This window comes from Myotis davidii, unplaced genomic scaffold (genome assembly GCF_000327345.1).
Source record: "Myotis davidii unplaced genomic scaffold, ASM32734v1 scaffold275, whole genome shotgun sequence".
NCBI lineage: Eukaryota > Metazoa > Chordata > Mammalia > Chiroptera > Vespertilionidae > Myotis > Myotis davidii.
Window position 1 is genome coordinate 444,208 of NW_006286592.1, and position 13,521 is coordinate 457,728.

Here is a 13,521-nt window from a genome sequence, read left to right on the forward strand (position 1 = left end):
CCTGAATTCAGAAATGAGAGACCTTTGAACTTACATATGTCTAAGAAATATCAGAAAAACTCTGTGAATTCATCTGGATATCCACTTTCAAATATTGGGGCCAGAGTATAATTATAAACAATATCAGGTGCTATTTGCAACATAGAAATGTGCAACTTGAGATATAGTTCCTGCCTTCTGAGAGATTCAGTTGTCACTGTGAGCCTGGCTCCTTCATGCCAGCAGACTCTACCTTTACTTAGGCATGGTGAGTGCTAACCATGTTGAATATTACCTGCCTTCAAGGGAAAAAAAGCTCAATCCTTTTAGAAGCTTGTATTTTCTTAAGTAAGTCATGGCATCCATAATTATGATATGGATATGGGGTACTACTGCCATTATATTTAGAGAAATCATAACTGAATTCAGAAATGAGAGAACTTTGAACTTACATATGTCTAAGAAATACCAGAAATATTGGGGCCAGAGTATAATTATAAACAATTGCATTTGAATTATTGATGCATGATACTAAAATCCTTGTAAAAATAATTACAAAGAGGGCAAAACTTTTAACTTCTGGTGACCCCAGCATTATGGTTTGGTCTAGGTATGCTTTGCAGGAAGCATGCACAGAAAGTATTTCTGCAGTTGTTCATTCATTATTTATGCCCATATACATTTATTGAGCTCAGCAGATAAACCAGGGACATGGAGCATAAAGTTTTGTTGTTGTTGTTTTGTGTGTGTGTGTTTTGGCAGAAGGAAAGGTTGTTTGCAGAAAATATGATTTCTGGAATTCTTAGTCCTCAGTAAATATCTGAGAAAGGCTGTCGGTTTTATGTGCACACTTGTAGTTATATTTTAACTTTTTATCAATACCAAGTTTGTAGAAATGTGCCAACTTTGTGTAAATGGGTTTATTGAACATTCTGTCTTCATTGTCATGTTTTTCTGATAACCCATGTTGTGAGGACCCATGAATATTTTCATTATTTTTGTTGTATTTAGTAATATTTGTTTCCTAAAATGGAGGCTAGATACAAGTCTGCCTTAAACTATCATTTTCCTTCTGTAATCTTCTGTTTTTATTTTGTAAAGAGCCAAAAAGGCCATATCAGTCCTTGTCTCTTCTTCACTGTCTACCTCAGCGGAAGAACGTTTCCAACAAGATACTCTGTATCCCATAAAGCAACAGCTTTCAATTAGTCCCTAATAAGAGTCTCCAACTGATGAAATTAGGGCGGAAGTCAGTGCCAAGATCCCAATTCATCACCGCATAAGTGAATGGCAGGGATTCCATTATCCAGTCAATCTCGCCTCTCATTTCTGCAAAGGTCGGGCTGCGCCATCCTCGGTTATAAAACACCACTTGTGGCCCCGCGTTTCACTTTAACTTAGCCCCAGACACATCCGGTTTGTCATGGGAGGACTCGCACTGAGAGTTCATATTTTAAAAAGCCATTCGTGTTGTGCCTGGCCTCTTACTTTAACAGGCAAGAAAACTGTTGGCGCACAAAGTAGCTTGAGAGCTGCTTTCTCAAATGTTTATCTACAGAAGAAGATAAAGATCCCTGTGTCTGTGTGCATGTGTGCGTAACACAGAACATCTTGGCGCGGATAGTCTCTTTAAGGGTATTTTATAGTAGTAAACTTCAGTTTTCTCTTTTGCCCAGACCATAAGGAATTAATAATTATGTCTGTTTTTTCTTAGATGGAATGATACCGCAATCTCCACTCCTCCTGCCTGTTCTGATAGGATCAATTAGAAATTAGCCAAATTATGAATGGAGTTTGCAGACTATAATTCTTGTTTCTCCTTTCTATATTGGTCTAACTAGATAGAATCGTGGCCATTAAAAAAAATATATTGCTATCAGAGAGGAAGGGAAAGGGAGAGAGAGAGAGAGAGAGAGAAACATCAGTGATGAGAAAGAAGCATTGATTGGCTGCCTCCTGCACGCCCCCTACTGGGGATTGCGCCCACATCCCAGGTATGTGCCCTGACTAGAAACCAAACCTTGACCTCCTGGTTCATTGGTGGAGGCTCAATCAATGAGCCACACTGGCCAGGCTAATAATGGCCAATGTTTTATGGCTCCTTCTTTTGTTCTGTTCTCTATAATGGGGTAAGTGATATGCGAGAACTATGATTTGCTTCAGAGTAAGACAGGTTTGTCTGTGACAGTGGTTAAGAGACAATAGCATGTGGGCCCAGCGCTCTCCTCGCCTGATAAGAAACATGTGAAAAGGAATTTCTTATCAATTATGGGGATTTTTTTTGGATGTGGTCCCAGAAGCCAGTTTTGTGCTTGCCTCCTGAGAATATCCGCAAATCTTCCAAAGCCCAGATTGCTTTTTAGGTCACACACAGCATTCGATTTATCCCAAGCCAGCCAGCATGAGATGAAAGAAGATGGTTAATACATTATAAAAAAGTATCTTTTTGCAGTACCCAAGGGTTTCTGCTGATCTGCTCATTAGCAATGCTCCCTAGAATTCAGGGCATTGGGAGGCTGATGCCTCATCATTTTCTTCATAATTCTGTTGGGGGAAAAGCGGGGGGCACTTTAATGCATCCCTAGGTTCTAGAACAGTGGTTCTCAACCTTCCTAATGCCGCGACCCTTTAATACAGTTCCTCATGTTGTGGTGACCCCCAACCATAAAATTATTTTTGTTGCTACTTCATAACTGTATTTTTGCTACTGTTATGAATCATAATGTAAATATCTGATATGCAGAATGTATTTAGGCGACCCCTGTGAAAGGGTCGTTCGACCCCCAAAGGGGTTGTGACCCACAGGTTGAGAACCGCTGTTCTAGAACATACTAATCTTAAATGATTCCCCAAAATAGCAGTGATCTTTGGGTTGACTCTCGTTTTCACTACCAAATCTTGGTGTCTCTTCTTCCTTGTTATGTTGGAAGCTTTGTGAAAATAGCAGTCGATCCATAACCATCACCTCTTACGAAGCCTGTTGCTATTTCTGCCTTTCTCAGCACACTCACACACTCTTATCCCTCTCACATTCAAAATGACACACAGTCCCCCAACTTTATTTGGAGTAGCTCTCTTGGTATAAATCTTAGTGGCTCCCACTGTCCACAATGAAATTCTACCTCATCAAGTTTCCCATTTGAGATACTCCAAGTAAAGTTGAGGGACTATATTTCCAAAGTAGTTCATATTAGGTCATTCCTAACTAGGGCTACTCTTCCTTGTCCATTCATATGCAGTAGTCCAACCACATAAACATAGGATTTCTCTGCCTAAGGGGTATGCAATTTAAATTATACTTCTTTTTATAAATCCAAATTATATTGATTTTCTAGGCATAATTGAAAAGCACATCTTTTTGAAGCCATGGGCTTCTTGCATTTATTCAGTGAAGAGAAAGTTGCATGTTTCCTAGAATATAGGGATGACGTGGATGCTCCAAACTACTGAGCACCAGTGGGAGCTGTACGAGACCTCTCCTAGCAAAGACCAACAAGGAAAGCAAAGGTTTCCCCCAAAGCTGCCTCTTCTGTTTGACAGGTGCAAGCCTCAGCTTAAAGCCCTGTTCTCCATTTCTTAATAAATCCCAAACAGTGCTCTAGACCGCTGTGACTATTTCCCCTTCAGACATCTGTTTCCGAGGCCTGGGATCTGTTAAGCTCTGCTTTAGCACTGCCTTCTGTCATAATTTATAAAACTGCTGTTACCTGCCAGGAGGCAGAGCAGCCTTCATTTCACACTGCTTTTTATTGCAACAGAGAAAGAAAACTTTCCTTTCTTACCTGATGTCTGGTGGTCATATTCTGGTATCTAGCATCTACCAGTATCTAATATTTGCACTAGACTCCTACACAGTTTCTCGTGGATGTTTACGGCAGAAGTTCTCACCCCGAGTCAGGATCCCACGGTGAAGTCTAATTCCCTCTGAGACACATGCCTCTTTTTAATTAAATTTTCTCTGTGCTAAAAACACCTTCTATGTGTTTGTGTATAATGCAATGTTCTTATCCACCAGCACAGTGTTGCCCAGCAGACCTCTAGAACTTATTCATCGCGCATCACTGAAATATTATACTCGTTGATTAGATCTCCTCATTATTCTCTCCCCTCGGCCCCTGACAACCACCATTCTATTCTTCACTTCCACAGTTTGACTACTTAAGCAGTTCATAGATGTGGACTTGGGTAGTATTTGTACTTCTGTGACTGGCTTATTTCACTTTGCATCATGTCTTCCAGGCTTATCTATAACCTCTTCTCTAAAGAACTATGGGCTCGGTTCTGGCAGAGTTTGCTGGAAGTATCAATCATAGTTGACATAGTGTTGCTTTTTTTCTTTTTTACTTCAACATGACTGATAACTTCAGCCTGTTCAATGAAAACCCAGAGGGCCACCAGGACTGTAGTCCATGGTGTGCTGTGAGCAATCTCCCAAATGCCACCTGATGTCTTGCCGCTGCACAGCATGGCCGTGGCGGCACCCCCAGCGTGGGGGGAAGGCAGTCCAGATTCTGCAGTGAGTTCCCTTCCCTCCTTCTATTTGCTGTGACTGTTTACATCGTGCTCTGGTGCAGAGTGTGGGCCGTGCAGTTCACCTTGCCCCAACCTGCCCATGTCAGTGTGTTCACTCAGGTCTGTGGTACACACCAAGCACAGAGGGAGGCCGATCAGCGCTCATGTTTCATGTTCACGCACACGTGGGTTAGAGCATTACTGCAGATAGCGTGCCCTTACAGGACCTGCGGAATGATCATTTTTCTTGCCGATAGTCCATTACTATGCAGTGCACTTCAAGGCCACGGTTTATTTTCATAGTTGCTTAAATACACATAATGAGAAATGTAAATCTTCTGCAGGGAGAAACACAGGGTGTCCCAAAAAATATGTACACACTTTAACAGCTATCAGCTCAATTTTGAAAATGAAATGTATTTTAATAAACACAGCCTTTATAATTATCCAAAGGGTGTGCATACATTGTTTTAGGACACCCTATATAATATTATGCTTTAATTGGAGCATTTAACTTATGTGCATTCATAGATCATCCAAAGTCCATCAGCACAGCTAACAGGGCTCTGACCAAGCCTTTTAGATGAGCGCTTTGGGGCTCCCCACTCTTATGTACCTTCTATAGCGAATGGGCTGTGTGTGACTTCCTGCAAAAAGGCAGGGGACATGGGCAAGGGGAAGATGTACATGCCTTGTTGTGGTCTTGTTAAGTCTTACTACCCACCCCCACCTCCCTCTTCCATTTATGGGGAGGAAAATAGGACTATGTGGGTGATGGAGATGGCTTAGCTGTGCATGGATGATGGTCTGGACTCTGAGGACTCTGTGCTTAAAGCTTATCAGTGATATTTAGGGCAGAGGGAAGGGGTTTCATGCCATAGACCATTAGGAAATGTTAGGTAATAAATCTGGAGCTTAGAACTTATCAGCAAAAAGTATTCTTTAATATCCACTTTTAGCAAAAATGGCTCTTCTGTGCAGCATATCTCTTATCAAAACAAAGAATAATGTTCTTTTAAGGCATAGCCTGCTAGTTGGTCCATTTCTTCTCTTCTTTACATGTAAAGGCAGTGGTTCCCTGTGTTTTTGATATGAGGAATTTATGTTCTTAACCTACATTGAAAACTTTCTAATCAGTGCTTTCAAATTCAACAGTTCTTTCACATGTAATGAAAACTTCATTAATCACAACATAGTATAAATTCATTTTACTAGTGGTGGTAACATGACTGAGATTATATTATTCAATAAGACCACAGATAGAATTTGCTGGGGAATGCATTGGAGGGCCCCTTGCACCAATGCTGTAGTTCTCAGGGTCTGCACATCCAGCTGGAATCTGCAGTTTTTAAGAGATGGAGAACTTACTAGTAGCTACCACCATTATTATTCTGATAAACATTTTATTGGCTAAAGTTCAACAATTGTCAATAAATTTTTCAGGTAATGCTGATTTAGTGTTATTAGGTTTATTTTATATTTTTAACATCAGAATTGAAAACAAAGCGTATAATATTTAAAATCAGTGGTGAAATTCACAAAGCAGGCATGGTGATCAGCTCAGAGCATCCCGAGGAAGTCTTTCATTTGCTGTGCTAAAGAAGCGAGTGTGTGAAAATGCCCAGGAAAAGGCCTCAGACTTGAGCATCTGGTGTATGGATCCCTGGACTCCAAGATCTCCAGAAAAAAGCCTTACCTCAAATGGAGCACTCTTAAGCAGCCCATAGCACATGATGACTTGTTTTTTCCCATAGATAGCAATTTAAAATCCTTGTGGATATTTTTTTTTTTAAATATATTTTATTGATTTTTTACAGAGAGAAAGGGAGAGAGATAGAGAGCTAGAAACATCGATGAGAGAGAAACATCGATCGGCCGCCTCCTGCACATCCCCCACCGGAGATGTGCGCGCAACCCAGGTACATGCCCTTGACCGGAATCGAACCTGGGACCTTTCAGTCCACAGGCCGACGCTCTATCCACTGAGCCAAACCGGTTTCGGCTTTGTGGATATTTTTTAACGTACCATCTTCACACGGAGGATGACAATCATCTAAAACACTTAGGCCTGCTCTTGCTTTATACGTGAAAATTAGTTTTCTGAGACACTTTTTGGGCTTTTGAAATTCTGAAAGGAAACTCTAGCCAAAGGCAAGGAATGCATTGCTCATGTAATATTTTTGCTAAATAAAGTAATAGGCATCATCTATTACATAGGCATCTTTGAACGTTCTCTTCTTGGTTTTCCCTTTTTGGGAATTATAGATATTAGCATCACCTTTGTCACTGAGAAGATACAATGGGGCCTTGATTTATGAGTTTAATTTGTTCTGAGACCAAGCTCGTTAAGGAGCTCATTAACTCAAATTACTCTGTCAACTCAATGCAAAAAATTGGCCGAGAGACATCTGGTATCTCAAAAAACTCGTTAGTCGGGACACTCGTAAGTCAAGGCCCCACTGTATTGACTATCTCTCAGAGCATGGTGATGTGCCTGAACCAGCTAAACAGGCAGCCAGTGCACAATTAGCATCACCAGATTGGGATACTCAATCTCACTTTGGGGACCAGCCATGAATGACTAACTTAGCTTCTGCAAATGTTAGTTATTTTTTCCCTGTAAATAGAGGTCAGACCAATATTGTCTAACTCAAATGACTGTGATAGTCAAGACCTAAAACATAGAATGTCTCTTATGAGCTATAATCTTTTAAACAGCTTTACTGTGCTGACCGGGGACTGTGATGGCCACAGGTCAAAGCTCCTGGCTTCAATTGCATATGTTACACTGTGAATAAACAGATTTAAATGCCTGGTTAATAAAAATGGAAGCGAAAAGTTAATTGGTAATTGTGTAAATGTGATACTTTCCAGTCAGTCAGACAGGTCCTAATGGAGGAGAGTATAACTTAAGTTTCTGATTGAACCCGAAAAGGGGCAAATTTGGTAACTTGAAGGAAGGTGTTGCCCAGAAGATCCTTCTGAAGGGAAGCATGAGGCCTGGAGGAGGAAAGAGGGGAAGCATAGATAAGGGATGAGGACCCTAGGCCTGAGCAGAGGCCTTATGTTAAGGGCTCACAACATCTGAAGGAGAGGGGAATCCTTAATGCTATGTGAGCTCATCACTCCAGGGGACCAGTTCCTCCCCGCTTCCCATGGGACAGCCCCTGACTATGGCCCCCGATGGGCCTTTGAATCAATTTTCAAATGTAAAGTAGCCACAGAGTCCTTGGACTTGATAGCAGTTTCACTGGAGCAAAGGGTTGCCACTACAGAAAAGCTGAGACCATGACTTTTCCTTGATTTGTCTTTGTTATTATTGTGCTTGGTGTTGTTTGCCTCATCGGAGCCCTTGAAGCCTAAGATTCTGATATGTAATAATGACAGTCACTGATGCCCAATTAGATTCCAATTGTTTCCCCAAATGGAGTCAGTTTGAAGTTGAGGAGTGGTATCAGAAACCAATACCAAGCTAAATTGATCAGTTACCATGAGGAGTGGCCTACTCAATAATTATTAAAGATTGACTCAATGAATCCATTTATGATTATGACTCCAGAACTATCAAAATATAAAAACAGAATTCCCCAATGAAGAAGTAATAAATAGGACTCATTACCAGGAGAATGTAGTGTTACCTCTCTCAGAGGACCTAGACTTTTCAGTGGCATTTTTAGCATCGATGACCCTATTAAACTCTGTTATTTTCTTCCTAATTCATGCCATTAAAACATGATTTTCATTTACCTTCCCCATGGCTCATTTCTTTCCTACAGAACATTTCCATATGATTCCCTGATAAAGCCCACGTTTTAACACATTTTCATTATAAAACTATAATCAGCAACTGAGTAGCAATATGAAATAGGGAAAACATAGAGGGCTGACAGGGGAAGGAATCGGGCATCTGGGTACTTCATTTTTTTAATGTTATTTTATTGTTTGAAGTATTACTATTAGTAGTACATATGTCTCCTTTTATTTCCCCATTAACTTCCCCCGAACCTCCCTTACGCCCCAGCACATGCCCTCACCCTCCCTCCCAGTGTCTTGCGTCCATTGGTTATGCTTATATGCATGCATACAAATCCTTCAGTTGATCTCTTACCATCCTCCCCCCGGTCTCCCTTGCCTTCCTGCTGTTGTTTGACAGTCTGTTCAATGATTCTTTGCCTCTGTATCTATTTTTGTTCATCAGTTCATAATGTTCTTTATATTCCACAAATGAGTGAGCTTCCTTTTTGCCTCTTCCAGGTGTTGTGGATTCTCTAGTTAAGATTCCTTTGCCTGGTGGACGAGGCTCTAAGGAGACAATTCTTACAATTGTTAAGGGATGGCCTTTTTTCCATTAAAAAAATCATCACGTAGTGCCTTTTGATAAAATAGTGATTGCTATTCTTCACCAAAGCCCATAATGGAAAGAAAAGTTTTCATTTCTATTCCTTCTTATTGTCCTTTGAGCTTTGTAAAGTACCTCTTACATGTTCCATTTAGTGGGCTTATTTTCTCTAGAAAATTAACTGAGAGTCATTTAGCAACCTGGGCACATTCAAAAATTAGTTTAATTCAACAAGTGCTTATTGAGCACTACCCTCGTCTCCCTGTCTTGTGAAATACAGACATCATAGAAACGTCGTCCCTGCCTGCCTGCGACTCACATGTTTCTTTTTTAAGTAGTCACATAAATAACAATGCTATTCCAGATCTGACTACTGGTTAAATATGCTGATAGAAAAGCATATTTAGGTATGGAGAATACAAATTATGTTTCTTTGAGCATATTCTCAATATTACTTAAGATAAAAAGTAAACAGATATGGTATTAAGGCTGAGGTAAAAAAAAAAGGGGGGGGGCTTTGCTCCTATGAGAGAATAAGAAACATATAGAATAGGAATCATAAGATTCCCAGGTGATTCTAATGGGCAGCCAAGGTTGAGAACCACTGATATAGAGGAATCAAAGTGATGACTTTTTAAATGTGTTTGCTCCCCTAGAACCCACCGCCCTAGCCACCACCACTGTCCCTACCCTGTACATGTGACATTATAGTGTAGCTACAAGTGTGCTTAAAACTGAGACTGTCACTTGAGTACCAAAAGCAAGGAAACATGGGAAACTGGAAACATGGGGAGAGCCTTTTGGAAGTGGTGGGGTTTACTGTGGGTGTGCTTTGAAGGAAGGGTAGTGATTTATCAGCTAGAAGTGACAGTGTGAACGTCGTTCAAATGGCTGATGCATATGGGGGGCATGTCAAGTAAACCCATGGGACTGGAGAACCTTCTTTAAGAGGAGCTATTTTTCCACCGTTAATCAAGAAGGTGGTCACCATCGTCCTACATAGACCTACTCCCTGTCTTCCAGTAGCTTGTCACGGAGGTTAGCTACTCTGCCACAGGTGGAGATGGCTGGCGCATAAAGAATAAAAGCAGTAAATCAATCTATCACCAAGCATTCAAGGTTTATATAAGAGGTACATGCAACTAACACTTTTTCATTTTCCATCTGACCTTGGGGCTTTTGATGGCTGGAATTAAACTCTCTGCTTAGTATCAATAGTTTTAGAAAATAGGTTCATCTCAGGGAGGCTACCCCGCCATTTGCTTATGGATGGACACATCGGGAGGTGTGGGGAAAATTGTTTTTTATGAATTTCTTCTCCATCCCTTGTTTGTGCGAAGTGGTTTGACAGACTTTCTTGTATCTCATATGCAAATCAACAAGCTTTCTTTGAATTGTCTGATACATATTAAGGAGCTTATAAAATGAACCTATAAATTTAGTGAGAGCTTCATGTCCAGGGTACAGTTGGGTCAACTAAACCTTCAATGGCTGTCAGCTCTGTTTCCTGGTGTCTGTTTGGGTGGGGTCATGTCTTTTCAATTTTATAGATTTTTCTCTTACCTTTAGCATCATCTGAGGTTTTTTGTTTGTTTTTTTTTAGCACTTTCCTCCCTTACACGTTATTCTAATGTAGGCACTGCTCCTGACCCTTTCATTTCACTCTTGTCGGCATTCACAGCAAGAAATGTGATTCTTTTATGACTTAATTCCTACTTTTCCTAAACCCATTTCCACTATTATTTTCCATCTCCTTTCATTTTGCCCTCACATATTTTTCACTTCGTGGTTTCCCTTATCCGTGTGCACTCTACATGAGAGCCAAATAGAACCCCGCAGATAAAAATAGTTTCTGACATTATTTGTGATTCCAAAGATGTAGTCTCGCAAATAACCTTTTCTCGTTTGATTCCCATCTAACATGCTGACAGTGCTCCAATCTCGTCTTCTGATTATCCCATTACATAGTGCTTTCCCCTGCATTTAAGTAGAAACTCGGAAGTAATGGTTCTATTTGGATAGCACTGCCTAGTCATCATTTACAATTTTATGGAATTAGAAAGGCGAGGGGAGGAAAGGATCCAGGCTTATGTTCTTATTTAAGAGTAAAGGCATTAATTAACTATTTGGGTAATGGGCTGAGCCACTCTTTATCAGCAGGCTAAACGAGAGCCATCATTGTGGGCTAGAGCAACATATCAGGCCAGGGAACGGTTTTTTTCTTACCGAGGAAGAACACCGTGCTCTATATGGAGAACTAATACATTTTAAATTCAACCTCTAAAAGGCAGACAAATTCATTTAACTACCCATCAATTTCAGGAAAAAAATAATTACAGATAGGAAGTAACCTAAGAATTAATTTATGGCATCCAGTGAGTTTACCATGACATTGTAGGTATTCTCAGTCAGCAATCATGCACAGCCTCTGACAGTTAGACAGCATTTGTTGTGCGTGCGTGCGTGTGTGTGTGTGTGTGTATGTGTGTGTGTTTTAAGAATTCTCTGAACACATCCTACAAATAGCTACATTCAGATGAAGCCACAATGCCCAGGAGGCTAAATGATTGCCTGCTAGCGTTGATCATTTGGGAGCCTAAAAAGAAATTTTCGGTGCAAAGATACCACTTTTCTTATGCATTCTAAAAACCTGTTATGTTCAGGAGTAAATTTCCCTTCTATGTATTTGTTTCAATTGACATCTTAAAGTACATCTGAGAATACAATACACCATATAATTGAGAGCTGAACCGGCTAATAGATGCTGTGTGAGCTATTTGAGGAAACGAAATGATAATGGAATCCCTATTCTCGTTGATGGGGAATGACTGTCCTTTGTTCTCTTCTGCAAAGGCATACCCTCATATCTTAGCTGATTTCCCTGGTATATTTCTTTAGGCAAATCCGTAATTTCAAAGAAGCCAAATATATCTTGCTTTGAGGGATATAATTGGCCGTTTGGACCAGAGTATAGTTCTCAGATTGTGCTCAGCAGTCATTATAAAAAGAGAGGCATTTTTTCTATAACTTGGGTAGTTTAACATACTTTTTTCCCCTTTGTTGTTCTCCACAGGTGCATGAGGCAGTCCCGTGTTACAGTGAGTGCAATCAGTATTCCTGGGTTGTAGAACACTGGTCCCCATGCAGAATCCACAACGAGCTGAGGCCCCTGCGCTGTGGCGGAGGAACGCAATCTAGGAAAATCAGGTGTGTGGGACGGAGGCATTTGGGGAAGGGGGAAGTGGGGCTTCGGCATTTCTGTAAAAACAACAGCGTTGTTTGCCAAGCACACTCTGACTTTCACACAGTGTACTCTGGCTTTTGCTCATCTTTAAGAATCCATGGAGCACACGTGCCCTCCACTGCCAAAAGGGGGTGGGAATTCCTCAGCAATGAAGCCACCATCCTGACTGTTTCCTGCCAATGCCTCTGGTGGGCAGCTGATGGCGTGGGGCGGCTGGCATCCCTCGGTTGACTCCTGGCCATCACTGTTAACAAAGTAGGAGATTTGACCGTGTTGCCATGTTTCTCATAAGAAGGGGAGATTAGGACATAGACACACCCAGAGGAAGACACCAGGTGTGGACCCAGTGAGAAGAGGGACACCCACAAGCCCAGGATGGGGACCTCAGGAGAACCGATTCTGCCAACAGAATTCCTTGCCCTCTACTGCTAACTTCTACATTGTGAGAGCAGACATTTCTGTTCAGGCCATCCAGTCCGTGGCGTTTTGTTATGACATCCCTTGCTAACTCACACATACTCACTGTGTCATGTGATTTATGTGCATGATCACATTTACTGGTAAATATGTGAAGTGGATTTTCCAGGTATTTTGCAATGCAAGCATTATTGAGTTTAATCGCTTGCTCTTCTTTTTTTCTTAAACCTCACCTGAGGATATTTTTTTCAGTGATTTTTAGAGAGAATAGAAGGGAGAGTGGGAGGGTAACAGAGAGAGAAGCATTAATTTGAGAGACACACATTGTTTGCCTCCCGCATGCACTTCTACCAGGGCTGGGGATGGAAACCTGACACGCAGGTGCATGCCCTTGACCGAAAATAGAACCCATGACCCTTTAGTGCCCGGGTCAGTGCTCTAACCACTGAACCACGCCAGCAAGGGCAATAGCATGCTGTTGTAATACATGAAACGGCTTATCTGTTCTCTTTCTTAAAACCTACAGACTGGAGGACATCTTCATGGTTCATGCATGACTGCTATCACTTATTAATTTAAAAAATAGCCTTTGAATCTTTGCCTTCTATGATCAGGCACTGTTCCAGGAACTGGGGATAAGGTGAACAAACAGTTCTTGTCCTCAAAGACATTAGTAGCAGAGAAAAAGTGGACACATAAGTAAATATATTGGAAAGTCTTTGCTACTAAATGCCAAGAAGGCACATAAAATTGGGTCAGAGAGATGACAGATACTATTTAGGAGAGGTTGACCAGCAATATTTGAGGAGAAACCCAAATAAATGAGGTTCAATAGAAAGAGGATTCCAGGGAGGAAGACACATCCAAACCAGGAACCTTGTGGCCTTTTGATAACAAGGTAAATAACAAGCTTCCCCATGTGCTGGTACCAGTATTTAAACCATGTAGTCTTCTAGAACAAGGTAAAAGGAGATTATTCCTTTTGCTATCCTAGAAATGGTAAAAAAAAAAATATGTATCTGTGTATTTG

At 41.0% G+C, this 13,521-nt stretch overlaps 1 protein-coding gene across 1 annotated transcript in view; it reads left to right on the forward strand.

The window, feature by feature from the left end:
* The window catches only part of LOC102774536 (thrombospondin type-1 domain-containing protein 7B), a 250,599-nt gene that overhangs the window by 123,227 nt on the left and 113,851 nt on the right, over positions 1-13,521 (forward strand). The window contains exon 3 of the mRNA XM_015560291.1: positions 11,904-12,037. Coding sequence (XP_015415777.1) covers positions 11,904-12,037 — 134 coding nt within the window. The remainder of the gene's footprint in view (positions 1-11,903; positions 12,038-13,521) is intronic.